This window comes from Apis florea, unplaced genomic scaffold (genome assembly GCF_048593485.1).
Source record: "Apis florea isolate Af1SG1 unplaced genomic scaffold, ASM4859348v1 contig_2350_pilon, whole genome shotgun sequence".
In the NCBI taxonomy this organism is placed as follows: Eukaryota; Metazoa; Arthropoda; class Insecta; order Hymenoptera; family Apidae; genus Apis; species Apis florea.
In genome coordinates, this window is record NW_028256565.1 from 2,445,615 (window position 1) to 2,463,838 (window position 18,224).

At 24.6% G+C, this 18,224-nt stretch overlaps 4 protein-coding genes across 10 annotated transcripts in view; 3 read left to right on the forward strand and 1 right to left on the reverse strand.

The window, feature by feature from the left end:
* Positions 1-2,460, reverse strand: part of LOC100864562 (uncharacterized) — a 13,515-nt gene extending 11,055 nt beyond the window's left edge. For all 5 annotated transcript variants that reach the window (XR_015291223.1, XR_015291224.1, XM_086905078.1 and 2 more), the window contains exons 1-3: positions 2,337-2,460; positions 1,013-1,378; positions 23-940 (exon numbers count right to left, since the gene is read on the reverse strand). Coding sequence is in view for 3 of the 5 variants with exons in the window: in XM_086905078.1 (XP_086761204.1) it covers positions 23-940; positions 1,013-1,341 (1,247 nt within the window). In the remaining 2 variants the exon portion in view is untranslated. The remainder of the gene's footprint in view (positions 1-22; positions 941-1,012; positions 1,379-2,336) is intronic.
* LOC100869312 (uncharacterized) lies at positions 2,133-5,267 on the forward strand. 2 transcript variants are annotated; one of them, XM_086905082.1, is made up of 6 exons: positions 2,133-2,156; positions 2,917-3,029; positions 3,094-3,172; positions 3,247-3,327; positions 3,411-3,488; positions 3,556-5,267. In XM_086905082.1, the coding sequence occupies exons 2-6, from the start codon at positions 3,006-3,008 to the stop codon at positions 4,926-4,928; spliced, it is 1,635 nt and encodes a 544-aa protein (XP_086761208.1). In that variant the 5' UTR covers positions 2,133-2,156; positions 2,917-3,005; the 3' UTR covers positions 4,929-5,267. The 2 variants fall into 2 exon arrangements, with proteins under 2 accessions (XP_086761208.1, XP_012345584.1); XM_012490130.3 differs by lacking the exon at positions 2,133-2,156 and having other exon boundaries at positions 2,774-3,029.
* A 287-nt stretch (positions 5,268-5,554) lies between these two features.
* Positions 5,555-10,332, forward strand: Git (ARF GTPase-activating protein GIT1). 2 transcript variants are annotated; one of them, XM_003696551.4, is made up of 13 exons: positions 5,555-5,822; positions 6,204-6,337; positions 6,407-6,519; positions 6,608-6,794; positions 6,869-6,999; positions 7,084-7,273; positions 7,359-7,431; positions 7,910-8,107; positions 8,173-8,348; positions 8,769-8,939; positions 9,008-9,187; positions 9,282-9,512; positions 9,581-10,332. In XM_003696551.4, the coding sequence occupies exons 1-13, from the start codon at positions 5,765-5,767 to the stop codon at positions 9,776-9,778; spliced, it is 2,040 nt and encodes a 679-aa protein (XP_003696599.2). In that variant the 5' UTR covers positions 5,555-5,764; the 3' UTR covers positions 9,779-10,332. The 2 variants fall into 2 exon arrangements, with proteins under 2 accessions (XP_003696599.2, XP_012345574.2); XM_012490120.3 differs by having other exon boundaries at positions 8,182-8,348.
* A 21-nt stretch (positions 10,333-10,353) lies between these two features.
* Rox8 (TIA1 cytotoxic granule associated RNA binding protein Rox8) lies at positions 10,354-15,468 on the forward strand. The gene is made up of 3 exons (XM_003696555.4): positions 10,354-12,485; positions 12,623-12,919; positions 13,052-15,468. Exons 1-3 carry the CDS (start codon positions 11,898-11,900, stop codon positions 13,343-13,345), a joined length of 1,179 nt encoding a protein of 392 aa, XP_003696603.1. The 5' UTR covers positions 10,354-11,897; the 3' UTR covers positions 13,346-15,468.
* Positions 15,469-18,224: the final 2,756 nt, after the last annotated feature.

The following is an 18,224-nucleotide window of genomic DNA, read 5'->3' on the forward strand; positions in this document are numbered from 1 at the left end:
TATTGTCATAAAATTATCTTACTTTTGATGACGTTTAAGTAAATCCAAACGGTGAAAAGGAACACCACAAGTATTGCAATAAAATTCCCCAAATCTTTCATCTCCTGTATATGTAGCATCATTATCATATTCTTCTGTATCAGATTGTACTGTACCACCATGTTTGACACGAACATGTTCTCTTAAACTATTAACATCCCAAAACATGTCACCACATGATGTACATTCAAATGGACTATCACCACCATGTATACGTGCATGAGATGCAAGTGCTTTTTCTCTTGCAAAACCAACACCACAATATTGACACACATATGGTTTTGTTGGATCAGTTATAGGCCAACGTGGTGCTTGAGGTTCAGTTGATACAGGTGACATTTGTTCAGTCCATCTTGAGCTTGAAGCATAGTTACCACTGCGCGCAGAATTTCTACTAGTCATTTCTTCCAAAAGACGCATATCCTCGTCAACATAATCATAAGATTTATTGACATATTTGCCCATTTCCATTTTACTATCTTCCATATTGCGTTTAGAAATAGCAGAATTATTTTTACGTTTTCTAGGTACACTTGATTGAACTTTTTTACGTCTACCTTTAGTAGTTTCTTCTTCCTCTGGTATTAACGAATCATCATCATTTAAATCATCCTCTAAACCATCTCTAGATGGTGCATATGCATGAATCTTTAAATGATTCATAAGATCACATTTTCTTGCATAACGTGCTCCACATAAATTACAACCATGAGGACGATCTGTCTGATGTGCTACCATATGATTCATTAAATTTGCTTTTTTTCTAAACCTTCTGCTACAAAAGTCACATGGATAAGGTCTACTATTTGTATAAGAATCTTGATCAATTGGCAATGGTATTTCCATATCATCATATTCAAGCAGATTTTCATGGGACACTTTTGTTTCAGGTATTTCAACCCTTCAAAATATAAATGTATTAATCATTCATTTTATTAAATTTAATTTGAAAAAATATTTTATTTAAACTTACCCATCTTCTGGACCAGATCTATCCCAATTATCTGCAATTACTTCCTCTGTAACCTGTATATTGAGATAGTCATGACCTTGATCTTGTGGAACTATATAAATAGATTCCATGTCATTCGATTGTGGTACCATTAGTATTTCTGATTCTGTCGTAGAAGTTACATTGGGAACTGATTCTACTGTTTCCTCTATTGCAACTTCTTCGCAAGCCCCTATTACTTCTTCTTCTGCTCCAACAAGCTGTGCCTCTAAACCATATATTACTTCTTCGTGAATGACATTTCCCACCTCCTCCACCCATTGTAATGTCAAATCTCCAGCAACATCCATTTTGTTATAATATAAAATTATTTGATCACTGAAATCACTGAAACATAAGAATTTTGATTTTAATTATTATAACAATTATTTTATTTGTTTAATTTCTTTGATTTTCATTTATTATTAAATATTATTAAATACATATTTACAATAGCATAATCATATAAAAGAAAGAAAGATGTAAGTTAATATATATACACATAAATATAAAAAATTCATATTATATATAATAAATATAACTTATATAAAGTTAACCAAAATTAATATAATTAATTTAATTACATTTATAAAATTAAATTTCAAAAGATATAATTTTAATTTAAAAAATAAAATTTTTCTGTATATAATTATTTAATTTTCAGATAAAATCAAAATAATATGAATTAAAGAATTATATATGTCATTATAATAAGAAAATAATTAGTTTTACTTATTAATTATATATACATATAAATTTGTAACAAAAAATTTGTTTCTATAAATTTTTTAATAATAATAAATTAAGTTTATTTAATAAAATATAATATTGATAACATAAGATGCAATATTAAAGAAAATTGCATATAAAACTAACTTAGATGACACACATTACAGAAATTCAAAATTGTCTGTCAATTATAATTTTAAAACTTTCTAAGAACATTTCCACTAAATTTTTTAAACAACGAATATTTAATATGTTGACATCTAAGGTTATATTATATAGGTTATGACTTTAGAGGTTATAAGAAGTATTTCGAAATAGAAAATTGTTTTGCACGAACGAATCAACTGAAAGAAGTGCCAAATAAATCGGTAATGAAAAACAAAGGGTGGCCGATCGGGTAACAGTATTTTACATATGATCAAAGCAGTAGCCATAGCCTCTCTTTATTCCAAGCCTCCTTCCATCCAATTACACATTACGAACTGTATTAAAGTAGTACTTCTTCATGAACGCATAGAAATTTTTTATCTCAATTCAATATTAATAGAAATAGACGCAATCATAATAATTTACTTACTGTTAAATATCCTCTATACAGCTATTAACCTAACCAAAAATACTTTATCGAGATCGAGAACAGCGTCAACCTTCGGTTGTTTTCAATTTGGAGGGGATACGTTTAGAAATAAATTTAACAAAATGGCCGATAGATGTGACTTTGGGGAATAGCTAACTATAGATAAGAAATCTGCGCAAAACTTTTTACATTTTGTATAGTACTTGTTCATAACAGATAACAAATCACGCAGTAAATATTATATATATACATAAATGTTCACCAAAATTATCATTACTTAATGTTTAACTCATATTTGTAACTTATGCATTTAGAATCACAAACTAAACGCGCGGTATATGGAATGTGAGTTCACTCTTTTCATTGGTATATCATGTGTTTATGCAATGTAAATGCACCATTTCATATAACTGAAATCTACTTTGTCGTTTACAGATCTATTTATTGTTATATTTTATGATTATAATCCGTTAAATTAGAAGAAATTTAAATTTCTTTATGTATTATCTTTACATTTAAATGTTATTTATATTTATAATTTAATAATTAAAAAATATTTTATTATTATCATACATTATAGTGATTAATAAAATAAAAAATAATTTAAAATAGAAATTTATGATGTGAAATATTGTGGAAATTATATTATTTAATTAAAAAATAAAAATAATGTTTGTTAAATCTAATTCAACTGTAAGTATAAAAATTTTTAATATGTAATTCATCTACAAATATTTTCATATTTATATTTTCTTAGGGTAAATCTAAAGATAAACAATTACAGTTAATTAGAATGACAGAATATTCAACATGTTCAAAATTAACAAATAAAAAAGGTAATTTCGATAAATTTTTTATTTAATCTTTCGTTTTTTGTTAATTTAATAATAATTAAATTTTTATTTCATAGATTGTAAAAGACCTCAACCAATTAAAATTGCACAATTACTTGGACAATCTGAAAATTTAAAAACTATTCAAAAAGACAGTGGTAAATACATATATTTATTAAAAATTTTTAATTTTTTTTATATAAATGATGTAAATATTTATAAAAATGAGTGTGCATTTCAGTACGTAAAAGAGCACAACCTGAAAGATTGGGAACATTATCAAATAAAAAATATTCAGGAATAAATAAAGAACAAAGTGGTTAGTATAAAATTATATTTATTTGAATATTTTTCAATAGATTAATGTATAATTTTATTGTTATTAGAAACAAGTACTTATATTCAATCTTCTAAGAAAAGTGCACGTAGAATTCTTAATTTTAGTGCAATTTCTACAAATACAAAAGACAACAATGAAGATAAAAATCAATTAAATAAAATTGTAATTAATGAACAGTTTCATAAAAAAATTTCTAAACCGATAAGAAAAAGTTCATTAATTCCACCAAATACTATAAAAGATAAATTCATACAAAACTATTCTGAGAAAATAAGTAAGAATTCACAAATATTTAAAACATTAAAAAAAACAAATGAAGTAAATGTTGAACCTGCAAATAAAATCATAACTGATTCCTCAAACATCAATATTAATTCTATTAACAATGGAGAAGTAAATGAAGAGAAAAATATTCAATTTTCTGATTATTCAAGATCAAAATTTAGTGATATAAATGTTCAACAACATGAAGCATTACTTGTTACTCCAAAATCTCCAATTTTTTCTAACTATGAATCTTCTCAACAAGTAATAACAAATAATAATGAATTTGAAAAAAATTCTATGAGTCCAAACAAAAATGTTTCAAAATATAACATATCCATAAAATCTCCTTTAAAAAAAGATGATTGTATTCAAAATTTATGTAATTGTATTCAGGATATAAAGCTATTAGCTTCTGAAACTAATGTGAATATGGAATATGAATCATCTGAGATAATCTGTATAAATAAAGACAAAATTATTCATTTGGAATGTGAATTAAAAGATTTATTAAAAAAAACAGAAAAAAATATGATTAAATTAAAATCAACATTAGAAGAAACAGAAAAAAATGTGATTAAGTTAAAATCAACATTAGCATTTGTCACAAGATTATTATGTACAAATGATAAAGAAATTACACTTTCCAATATTGAATTAAAAGAAAATACTATGACAAATAAAGAAATTGAATTAAAAACTTGTTGTAAATCAATTCAATATGCAGAAGAACAATTAAAAACACCTATTTTACATATTTCACAAGTTACAGAGTTTTCAAATAAAAATAATTCAATTCAAAATGATGAAAATAAAGAAAATAATAAAGATTGGAATATAAGATCTGATATTGAAACAGACAGAAGTTTTCTAGAATTAGAAAATCAACTTAATATTATGCATGTAAAACCTAATCATGATTATTCAATTCAACCAAATACTCCTATAATTACAAAGTATAAACAAAAACGATCATTTAGAGAATATATGGCTTTAAAGTCAAGTATAAATTTCTTAGAAACTCCAGATGGTAAAAAATTTAAATCCTTATGTCAGATGGATGATGTAGATAAATCTGTTCTCAATGTAACATATATATCAAATAAATTGCTTACAGATCTTCATACTTTATATTCTGAATCACCAGATTCTTAATTATGAATTTTTTTTAATTATAATGAATTGAAACATTGTAAAAATATCCAGTTAATTTATAGTTTATTTTAATGTGAGTACAAATCCTATATGAATATTAATGTAAAATATTATTAATAATACTATATATACATATACAAAGTATACCATCAATTACAGAACATCCTGTATAATTTATATTATTAGTTAATGTATAATTTCATTGCATAATATATTTAATATTTTTATTTATATATATTAATGATGTGTATTCTTAAGCTTTAAATTTGAGCTTAATATGTGTACATATATATATATATTTTTATTGAATAAAAATTAATATATATTTTTATGAACTTATATTTATTTGTACTTAATAAAATACCAATTTTGAATTTTCAATTAATTATAATTTAATTTTTACAAATTGAGAATATTATTCCTTCTAATATAAAATATTAATATATAAAATAATATTAATTTTTTATCAAAAACGTATAAATATATAAACATATTTATAATAAAATTATCAAAATATTTTTAATACAAAATGTAATTAAGATAGGTTAAAATAAAATAATGTAAAGTATGTAATATAAAGTAAAAGTATATCGTATATGATTGCGTGTCTTTTAGGATACTCAATCAATGGCATAACTACTCTCACATAAGCTTACTAGGGATGGTTTCTGTCAGAGTGAAATCATTAACTGTATAATGACATTTAAACTAGGAGTTCTTGTTTCTAAATTAGTTTTTTATATTATTTTTAAAACAATTTGTGTATTATGTTATGTCTCTTAAACTTCTTATAACAAATCTAACTCTCGTATTTTAGCGAAATAAATATAAAGAGAATGGCTCGGCCGAAGCATAGAGTTAATACGGATATATGCGCTGATTGCGGAGCCCTTGGTAAATGCATTCTTTTCTTCTAATGATTTATTTAATACATAAGCTTTATTTAATTTTTTTAATCTTTTACTAATATTTCATAATCTTATGTCAATAAAAAATTGTTCTTTAATTGATTAAAACTAATTAAATTACTTAATGAAGGTTAATGTTATTTACTTATTTATATTCGTTATATATATATATATTATATAAATTAGAAAAAATATATTTTAATCATAATTTTTATACGCTTATTGTATTTTTTATAATATTCAGAAAAAAATTATTAAAATTTGTTATTTTATATTTTTTATGTTATTATATTTATTATGTTAATTTATTAATAATAATTTATTTGGAAACTATAATAATAAATATTTTTATATGAACTATTTTTAGAACCAGGATGGGCTTCATTAAACAGAGCAATTTTATTATGTGATGATTGTTGTGGTATACATCGTAGTCTTGGTCGTCATATATCTCAAATAAAATCTCTTCATAAGAGTATTTGGCACACAAATTTACTTAATGTTAGTAAAAATTACTATTAAAATTATGTAAAATTTATAGTTTAAAAAATAATGAATAATATCTTATAGATGGTGCATACATTAAATGATAATGGAGCAAACAGTATTTGGGAACATTCCCTTTTAGATCCTAATAATTCAAAAATTAATAGGAGAAAGCCACAAGCTAAAGATTCATTACAGTTAGTATAATCATTTTTGTAAAATAATATAAAATAATAAATAATTATTAATAATTAAATTAAAAATTTAATTTAATTATTTTTATAGTCCAATAAAAACGGATTTTATTAAAGCAAAACATCAACATTTAGCATTCATATTACATCCAAGTAAGGAAGAATGTTGTAGTGAAGAAGAATTAAGTAGGCAGTTGCATAGTAGTGTTCGTACAAGTAATTTAGAAACTTCTTTAAGATTACTTGCACAAGGTGCTAATCCAAGTTATTTTTATAAGGTAATTCTGAAAAAAAAAACAATTATTATATAATTTAATTGTAGAGACATTTGATGAAATATATAATATTATAGGAAAAAGGTACAACACCTTTGCATGTAGCTGCTAGAGCAGGTCAAGCTTTACAGTTAGAACTTTTAATAGCTAATGGTGGTAATCCTAATATGGTTGATTCAAATGGACAAACACCTGCTGAAATTGCTAAGTATATAACAAGAGAGAAAATATTATTTTATTGATAAAATAAAAAATAAAATTATTTAGATTTGACAGTTAAACTTTTGTTTAGAATGGCAGGACATATAGATTTATCTGATCGTTTAATTGAATGTATGTATGAAGTAACAGATAGACTGACATATTTTATATGTTTACGTAAACCAAATCATAAAATGGATGAACATATAATTATTCCTGAATGTACATTATTATTGGAACAAAGTGATTTGTGCTTAGAAGGAAGAAATAAATTACAAATGGTAAGTATATATATAAATATATTTATATATATATAAGTAAAAATTTTAAATATGAACTATAATATATAAATTTTTTTTTCTTTAGTTATCAAATCATTTATTGGAAGAATTGGCAATGGATGTTTATGATGAAGTAGATCGAAGAGAAAATGAAGAAAGTAAGAACAAATAATATATAAATATAAATAATAACATATATTTATTTTATATAAATAGTGATTTTAAGAAATGAATAGATTAGTATAATAATAATTTATAATATAGTTTTTCAATTGAGTATATATTTTTCTGTAATGTATATTATTAAATAATTTTTTATAAATATTAATGTTATATATATTTATATTATATACATATATAAAACATGCATTCAAATCATTATATGTATATATTATATTATATTAATTTCTAGTTTTATTTATTATGTTATTAATATGCATGCTTTTTTTATTGCATCATTTTAAAGGAAAGGTGAGTTGAATTTAAAAATTTCGATTTTTCAATAGTTTCTAATTTTAAATTACATTATGATTAATTTAAATATGTAATATGATTTTTAAATAATAAACTATTATGAATATTATATTTATGATGAACAGGAATATTAATTATTTTTATTTTATATTTTTTAAATAGTTTGGTTTGGAACTGCATCTTCACCAGAAAAATGTACTGTACCTTTTCTACCAGTTAATCCACAATTATCATCCACAAGAAATCAAGGTAGACAAAAATTAGCAAGATTTACACCAAAGGAATTTGCTACACTTATTATAGATATTCTTATTGAAGCTCGCAGAAGACATATGCTTGCAAATAATGCGCCCTTACAAGGTTTATATAAAATTATTCAGATTATATATTTTTTTATAATTTATCCATTATGTCAATGTATATAGTATTTATAGATCCAGCTATTTCCATACTTCGTAAAGAGCAACATGGAAAATATGGATCACAAATGTCTGATGATGAACCTTTATATGATAGTGTAGCTTCTGATGATGATTATGCATTGACATCGGCTGACAATACAATGCCTGAATATTCAACACAATTTAAAATGGATAATGAAGTAGGTATTAAACTGCTTAAAAATTAAAGAAGATGATATAAATACAGAAATTATGTCATGAAATTTAAAAAGAAAGGACAATTTATTATATTTAAGAAATAGATAAAATTATATAAAAATAGATAAAGTGGTAACATATTAAAGGTACCAGCTTTAATAACAAAAAGAAGCATAAGGAATCGGCTAAGTACATGGCTCTTCTGTAGACAATGTTATTAGACAAGTGCACAGGTCTGTTAGTGCATGTGCAGCCAAAGAGGTGCTTGTGCATCTTTTATAATATATAATTCACTAAAATTTATAATATAAATATTGATCATATGTTTTATTTTGCAACAACCACATAGAGTGATGTAATGATAACATTTTTTTTTCTTTATGCAAAAATAAAATTTCATCATTATTAAAATGATATTGCAGGAAGCTTTTGCTCCATTAGCCAAGGGGCTTCCATCTGTTGTAGAAGTTTTGAAAAAGCAATTAACTCTCTCTGAATCTACTGTCAGGGATCTCCGTGAACAGATTTCTACATTACAAAATACTATAGAACAACTGACACATGAAAATAATGAACTAAAACAAATGATTCATGTAAGATAAATATTTAATATTGCCATAATATATTATGAATTGAAATCTAAAACATATAAAAAATATAGCTAAAAGGATCTACTGATGCGGTTATTAATGGTCATGTTAGCGGAGAACAAGAACCAGAATTAGAGCCAGTACTTGATATAAAAACATCTCTTAGTCGAACTAATCAACGACCTGCGTCTATGTATGAAACAAGAGAAGGTTTACGAAAACCAAATTCATGGTCAACATCTATTTGCCAGGTATTAATATCAATGATAAAATCTTTGATTTATAATTATAAATTTTATTTTATAAGATTTATTTAATATTTCTATTTATAAATATAAAATATAGTCAAAACGCGATTCAGAGACAGTGTCTCGTGGCAATACACAAAGTCTATGGGACTATGGAGCTCCTAATCTTCCTTCTAGCGAAGAAGTTACTAGAAGAACTGAACAAGTTACAAAAAGAATTCGGGAATTATGGATGGCCATGCAAGATCCAAAACAACGAGAAGCTTTTGTACCTTGTGCAGAAAGAATTCGTGTTGCTGTTGCTGAACTCACAGCTATATTTCCTCAAGTAAGATACGTAGTTTTTGTTTAAATATAAACAAAAGTTTATATAAAAACATTTAAATTATATTATAGAATCCTATTGAGGAAAACGTCAGATCTGCTCTAAGACAATTAAATGGTAATACAGGTAGACTTCAAGCAGAATGTTCTGGTCTTCAAAGATGTACTAGTGATACAGAACATATGGATAGATGCCTCCAACAAGTACGTTCATGTGTTTATGATATTGCCAAAGCAACAAAGCTACTTGTTACCCAATTTCAAACATAACAAATCAAAGGCAAAGTATTATAGTTTAAATAATTTTTCCATATTTGATGTATATATAAGTTGTATAGATACTTAACATCATAATACTCAAAATCATCACAAAAATATTTAATAAGTATTTTCGTTTTATATTTCGTATTAATAATTTGTTGTTTAATATTCTTATTTTTATTATTATAATGTAAATAACGAGGAAATTTTAACGCATGAATAATTTTATAGTTTATTAAAAAAAATATAAAATAAGACATATTTCATGATTCATATAATATTAATGTAATTTTTATATATTATAAAGACTGAATAGCCACAAACCAATGAATTTTATTACTATACAATTTAAGTTTGTATATTTGATTTTATAAATGTATTTTTTGTTCATATAAGCTGGCATGTAAAAAGAAATTATGAACGTGAAAAAATTAATCCTGTTTATATAACTATAAAATATATGTATAAAGTGCAATATAAAAAATATCTTTTACAAAATATTTGTTAAAATTTGATAAATTTTTTGCATTTTTAATGTCAATAATAAAATTTATTTTACCTTATGAAAATATAATTATTTACAGGATAGGTAGTTAAAAGATCAATTAATACAAATATTTTTATTAATGATTTGTTCATATATAATGACAATTTATAAGAAACTCATTTTGTAAATTAAATTTTACTAAAATTCGGTTCTCTCTCTCTCTCTCTCTCTCTCTCTCTTTCTTTATATATCTATCGATCTATCTATCTATCTTTTTTTTTCCTCTATCTATCTATCTATCTTTATTTACCCCCTTTTCTAAATAGAAAAAAAAATATATTTATATTAAATATTACAAATAAGAATTTCGTTGCCAGTAAAAAAAAGTGTTTTCTTATTTTTATTATCAATAATATAATTATATAATAATGTATTAATTATTTAATTTGAAATCTTTCATCAAAATTATTTTTATTATAATATTAATATTAAATATAGAATATATGTTTTACAATTAAATAAAATTAAAATGTATTATTAACAAATATAATTAATGAAATCGTTCTTCAACATTTTTATCTATCCAAAAATATTTTGTATGTATATTAAAACAAATGACAACTTTATAATAATAGTTTAAATTGAAATGAAAAATCCTTACTATTTTTCATAATATTTTTTTCCATTTGTTGATGTTGAAATGTTTATTTGTAAATGCCATTTGTCTTAATCTAAATAATAAAATAATTTTATTTCAATATTTTTGTATTTAAATAATATTTATTATATGCTAAATAATTATGTTTTATTAAAATATAGGATATTTAATTAAAATATAGAATATGATCTATTAAAATTTATAAAAATGACAAAATAAATTTCTTTTAATTTTAAATCTTAATTATAAATTTCTATTTTGATATAATGATAAAACTAATATAAAAATAATTTATTTTATTTTATTTTTCAATGTACATATTTTTTCTGAATAAATAAAATAAAATATTAAAAATAAATTTATAAAATATATTTATAAATTTTTATAAATATATATATTGTACATATTTTTAATAGTCATTATGATTAATTATTGTCACCTTGTGAAGGATAAGCAAGTAATATTAATATTGGAAGATTTTATGAAAATCAACCTTAAAAAAGTGATTGTCTAGTGAATTTTGTAGGCCAATGATTCACAAGCGTTTTCGCGCTACCTGTTATGAAATCTTCGACGGATGATACAAAAACACGTGTTCTTTACACTTTAGCTAATAAAGTTTTGAGTTATTCAAGTCAATTTAATAAACTTTAGGTAGGTAGATAAAAGGAACTGAATAGGCGTGAAGAAAACATAGTTTTAAGTAAGTTAATCGGTAGAATACGAAAGTTTACGTGGATGATTGAAGGGAAAGTAGTGAAGCAGGAGAGCGGCCATTTTATGTTAGTATGACGTAGAGGCTGGGTGTAGCTTCGCGTTCAACCGTCCGTGTTCTTTGGAAAAGGCGAGAAAATCTGAATTCTGATGCTGGGGTCGAGGTAAATGCACGTATCACGCACTGAACGTGTGAACCATAAATTAAGCCCAAGGAAAGTAAGGAAATTAGTTAAATAAGGAAGTACAGGGGTTCTGAAAGAGCGAGCATGAGCGAAGAAAGTAATCCGCGAACGCTCTATGTGGGAAATCTAGACACTTCGGTGTCGGAGGAACTCTTGTGCGCACTTTTTTCACAAATAGGTGCTGTTAAAGGATGCAAGATTATACGGGAACCAGGAAACGATCCATATGCTTTTGTTGAATTTACGAATCATCAATGCGCGGCTACAGCGCTAGCCGCCATGAACAAGCGATCCTTCCTGAATAAGGAAATGAAGGTTAACTGGGCAACGAGCCCTGGAAATCAGCCGAAGTTGGATACGAGTAATCACCATCACATATTTGTCGGCGATCTTTCGCCAGAAATTGAAACACAAACTTTAAAAGAAGCATTCGCGCCTTTTGGCGAAATTAGCAATTGTAGAATTGTCCGCGATCCACAAACCATGAAAAGTAAAGGATATGCCTTTGTATCATTTGTCAAAAAGTCTGAAGCTGAAGCAGCGATAGCAGCTATGAATGGTCAGTGGCTTGGATCTAGAAGCATCAGGACAAATTGGTCAACTAGGAAACCACCACCACCTCGATCTGAAAGGCCACGACATTCAAATAATAGTAAACCTAATTATGAAGAGGTATGTTTTAAATTTCAAAAAATAAAACATTAATTATATTTTCTTTATATATAATGAAAATATAATATAATAATTTAATTTGTGGGGATAGAAATAATTAAATTTATTTAATAATTTATATATATTACTATTAATAGGTATATAACCAAAGTAGTCCAACTAATTGCACAGTATACTGTGGAGGTTTTACAAATGGCATTACAGATGACCTGATAACCAAAACATTTTCTCCTTTTGGTACTATACAAGATATAAGAGTATTTAAGGATAAAGGATATGCTTTCATAAAGTTTACTACTAAGGAAGCTGCTACTCATGCCATAGAATCAACACATAATACAGAAATTAACGGTAGTATTGTCAAATGTTTTTGGGGAAAAGAAAATGGAGATCCCAACAGTGTGGGCCCAAATGCAAATCATCAAGCTCAACAGGTAATTTTAATATGTATATTCTTTTATTTCATTTATATATTTTATCATTAATTTTTTTATTTATATTTATATTTTACAATTATAATAAATTAAAAAAATATTAAAATATATATTTTGTTTTTTATACAATAGGTTACAGCTGGAGCTGGACAATATGCATATGGATATGGCCAACAAATGAGTTATTGGTATCCACAAGGATATCCACAAATGCAAGGTCAATTTTTACAGCCTGCTCAGTACTATGGTCAATATTATGGACAACAGGCTCAATATATGAATAGTATGCGAATGCCTGCTCCTGGTGCAGGTACATGGCAACCTGCACAAGCGACTGCTGCACCACCGACTGCAACTGCACCATTGCCACCAGGTCAGCAACCTGCTATGGTAACATACACCATGCCACAATACCCCACGCAATGAAATTGATCATTGATCAACATCAACTAATTGTTACATATGATACATTTGCCCTTGGGGCGTTTGCAAAAACTGTTCTGTCATATACCTGTTCCAACAAGTTTATTGGTATTTTGACTGCAGCATCATATGTACAAATTTTCCAGTTTTACTTCAATTGAAGTATAATACATGGCAAGAAGAAGCTCCTAAATTTGGTTGTATTAATATTGACTGATATTAAGTAATATATCAGAGACTATACCATCAAAAGATCAAGTGATATATATACATATATACACTTACAGACATTTAAATATACATTTTCTTAATACGTTTCTCTTGCCAAACAATAGAAACGTATATCATTATAATACATGCAAGTATATCTTGTAATGTTCATTGAAAGAAGAAATATCATAGCAGTCAATCCATCAGTGTAATATAACACTCTTTTCAAAACGATTTATATTCTAAGGTGTTGAATGAGGTATATTTCTGAACTTAAAATTGCAGCCCCTTGATGAGCCCTGCATTCGTTGTGCTGCGTAAGGTGTATGTATGTATGCGACCATTACGTTGTTATATTTTTAATATTTTTGCCACAATTACCAATCTTTAGTTTATTTCAAATCATTAATGAACAAAGATAAATGTTCATTTATGGTAAACACAAAGTATGACATTGAACATAATATAAGATAGAGAGTATAGGTAGATATGGCGCCTGTGATGTAGCTAGATTTGGATGCATGCTTTGACGTATGCAGGGCCCTTATTAAAATAAACTATGCGAGTCGATAAACGAGTTGTAAACTTCCCTCGTTTTGTGATATTTATCGTCGGTGGTAAATGTACAAAACATTCTTATAAAAAATTTTAAAGAAAATATTTCTGGAAGTGTCAAAAATGAAATATCTTATGAAAATATTGAATTTGACTTATTGAATATACTTTATAATGCATAGTGACTCCTCTCCATCTGTACAAAGAAATAGCGAGTCTTGGTGTAATTATTATATGTAATTTAAGTATAATGATAATGATAATGATAAACACTTCCACTAAGAGTTGGAGTCACTACTGTCTTACCTTTATTAATTTATACATTGATAATTAAATTACATTTCTTTTGAGTATATTATAAAATATTAATTTTTTCTCTTGTAACAATCAGTATATCAATTGACAATCATATTTAATATTATTCAATATTTTAAAGTTATTGCAATTATGATATAATACAATACTTATATCTTCTAATTATTATACAGATGAAAAATTGTTACACAACTTAAATATTTTATTCTTTATTTTTCAACAAAATTTAGTTTTATATTTATTTTCTTTAAAAAATTTAACATTCTGGTAATTTTTGAATGCTTATTTTTTAAAATATGTTTCATCAAGTTAATAAGTTAATAATAAAAGAAAATTAGAGTGAATTAGTATAATAAAAATTTATCGATACTTCGCTTCACCACCGACGATAAAAAGCCATAAACCTTTCAAAACCAATTTGTATAAAGTCAGTACTGAATGTAATAACAGAAGAAACATAAGTCGAATATAGCAATGATTAATTGACTGCGATAAGTGATATCGAACTACGGAGAGCCAATTTAAGAAAAAGAACTTGTCTATGGATTAATAATAATCAGTGAACCGATGGAAGACATAAAAAAAAAAAAAATGTTATATAAAAAATAATTTAGGTACAGCAGGGTGTGGAACCCTCGAAAATGCTTAGGATAATGTTATCTTATAATAAAAACAAATTGTCCTTTGAATGAAAAAAAAGGAATAAATATTTAAAATACACAATATTTTGTATTATTTCATAGCCCACGTTATTATAAAATAAAAAGTTATGAAATAATATCAAAAGTGATTTTTTAAATTTATAAGGAACGTAGTACCTTCGTTTATAACTGGTTAAATGTAAAAATAATATAAGTTTTTTAAGTACATAAACAAGGTAATTTTATTTTACAGCCGACATACTTTTACAATAATCGTTTAAGTTAACCGAAGATATTTTTTTCTGCAAATTATCGCGTCAAGCAGTTGATGACTGAATGACTAATGTAGAAGACATAATTCTGACTGATTTTTTGACACAATAAAATTGAACTTTAAGTACAAAATTTGCGATTTATTGAAAGTACACAATTTCGTTTTCTGTATAAAAGAAGCGTTCAATTTAAAACGGATTCTTACTCAATTATATTATTATTACTAAAAATTAAAAATTTTTTTCACGAATATTAGTAATGTCAAGTTGGAATATTTTAACACTATAATAAAAAATTATAATTCGGTAAAATTGTGAATAATTTAATTGATTTTCGCTTGAAAGTTGCGAGCATTCCTTTTTTTAAATAAAATGCGCTGAAGAATAATTTGTACTGTACACTTTATTACACACAATACATGCGTTCCTCGATCTCGATCACACAGCGGCAAAATACTAAATAGGATATCTTGTATTTTTGTACAACAAGTGACACTATACTATTCAATTACATTTAAAAATTACTATTTAATTGCATGTCACTGAGTATATTAACGTTAATTCAATATGTATTTGTTAATTGTTTTATCAAGCGAAGAATACTACGATATAATATATTAAAAGGAGGAGTTGCTCAACGAAAATTTAAGTTTGCAATTTACAATTATAATCTGTCAATCTTGTTCAATATACTTTTTTACGTAATTTATAATATTGTTCAAAAATATAAATTTGGCATTTAATTAAAAAATAATTGACAAGATCTATGAAAAATACACCATTCATGAAATAAAAATAAGTTTTACAAGTTTTATGTTACGTTTTATCAAATAAATTATTACTTATTTTGTTAATAATTATTATCTCTTTAGAAAAGTTGCATTCAATGCATAATATAAGTGATATGAATTTTTTTAATTAAAATAATTTTTATCTCTATATCATCCAGAAAAAAGGATTCGAATATATTTATATATTTATATAACGTATTTATCAAAAAAACATAATTCATGTAACCGTGCGCAAATATTTCTGCGTAATTCACAATTGATTATTTTTAATTCACATAGCATTAATTGATATTAACATTTGTTTTGCTTACGTTATTAAGAAATTCTCTTTTTTTTTTTTTATAAAAGTAGTTTTTATAAAAGTAGCAAAATAACTTAATCGAGGCAGAACGTGTTTTTAACGTGGAAGGCCAGGGTTGTAAATGGAGATATATCTATATTCATAACAGTCTGTTGTGCAAGATTATTGACGAAATTCGAGTAAAAGTACTTTACTTATGCATATTATAAATTATTTAATGCAAAAAATTTTAAATATGACTGACATCAATTTAAGGAAAAAATATTCTATCTAAAGTAAGTAAGTAAAACTTAAATAGTTTACATTATACTCTTTCAACATAAACGATTTCAACATTGACTTAACATTAGGTTCCTACAAGTTCCTCAATCAAATTAATTACATATATAGTATTCAGCAATATATATTACTTACAATATATATAACTTAATATTTATATTGTTAATTCTGAAATTAAATTTATTTGGCATTATTTATTATTTGCATATTAAATAGAAAAAAATGCGCAACTTTGCGCAAGTGCAAACTTATATTTTTTACAGCTATCACTTTTCTATAAGTGCATTATTATAACTAGACTGTGGAAGTTCGTGCACATGGAATTAAATAAGTAAGAAAATGAATTTCAAGCAAAGGGATTTCAACATAAATATGTTTTATCATTAAAAAAATTTACAAATATATTTTCTATTCTGCATATTTGTTGTATATGTTTTCGTCTTTCTTGTATATATAGAATTTCTTTACAATTTAATTCAAGTAATTGTCAAATATTTGTCAATTTATTCAATTTTATCATTATAAATTATAACAATTAAATATGCTTTTACTTTGTCGAGTATTGCCATAACAAATTTGTGTAATAGGCAGCTAATATTGTAACATCAAAGATTAATATATATATCTATTTTACATATATTAAACGTATTCATTACTTATATTTATATAATTTTTATACACAATAATCCGTGTATTAGAAGCTGTATTAAAATATATGAGCACACTTGTATTAATATTTTTATGATTTTGAAATGTATTAAAATACTGATTTATGTATTTTTATTCTAATTTTTAATATATGTGTATTAAAAATACACATTTAGGAAATTAAAAATTTATATTTTAAATGTATGCAATATTTATATATATGTATATCAAGGATCACTAAAGTTTAAATGTACATATAATGTAAATATACTATTATATATATAAGATATATATATATATATATATATATATATCTGATTAAACATAATTGCATGAATTTTTTAATCTTACATATAATATCTGCATCTAATACTGCATTAACTTCCGCAGTCTAATCATTACATGGTTAAAAATTCTAACATGTTAAAAGAGCCACACTTCTTTTTATCAAATTAGATGACACAAAAATAAGAAAAATTTTCAACATTATTTCATATAATATATATGTATATATATAATATTTTTATAGTTCAGTATTGACTGATCACACTAGAGAAGCTTTAAACTCGTTGCATTATCATCATTAAAAGTAAATTAATAATAACGAGTTACAACATGAAAAAATAATTTTTATATGCTTCTCCTATAAATTAAATATATGTCAAATAAAATTAAGATATTTTTAATTAATTAATTAATTTTAAAGTGAAATAATAATAACAAAGCTTAGTATTACGATTTTGTAATAAATGCATTTTTAAATCAGTAACTATAAGTACAAGCACAATCACTTTTTATTTGAGCATTTGAAGCAATAGATAAATATCAAAAAGTTTTATATATGCAACTTCTTTTTGTAGCATATCTTTA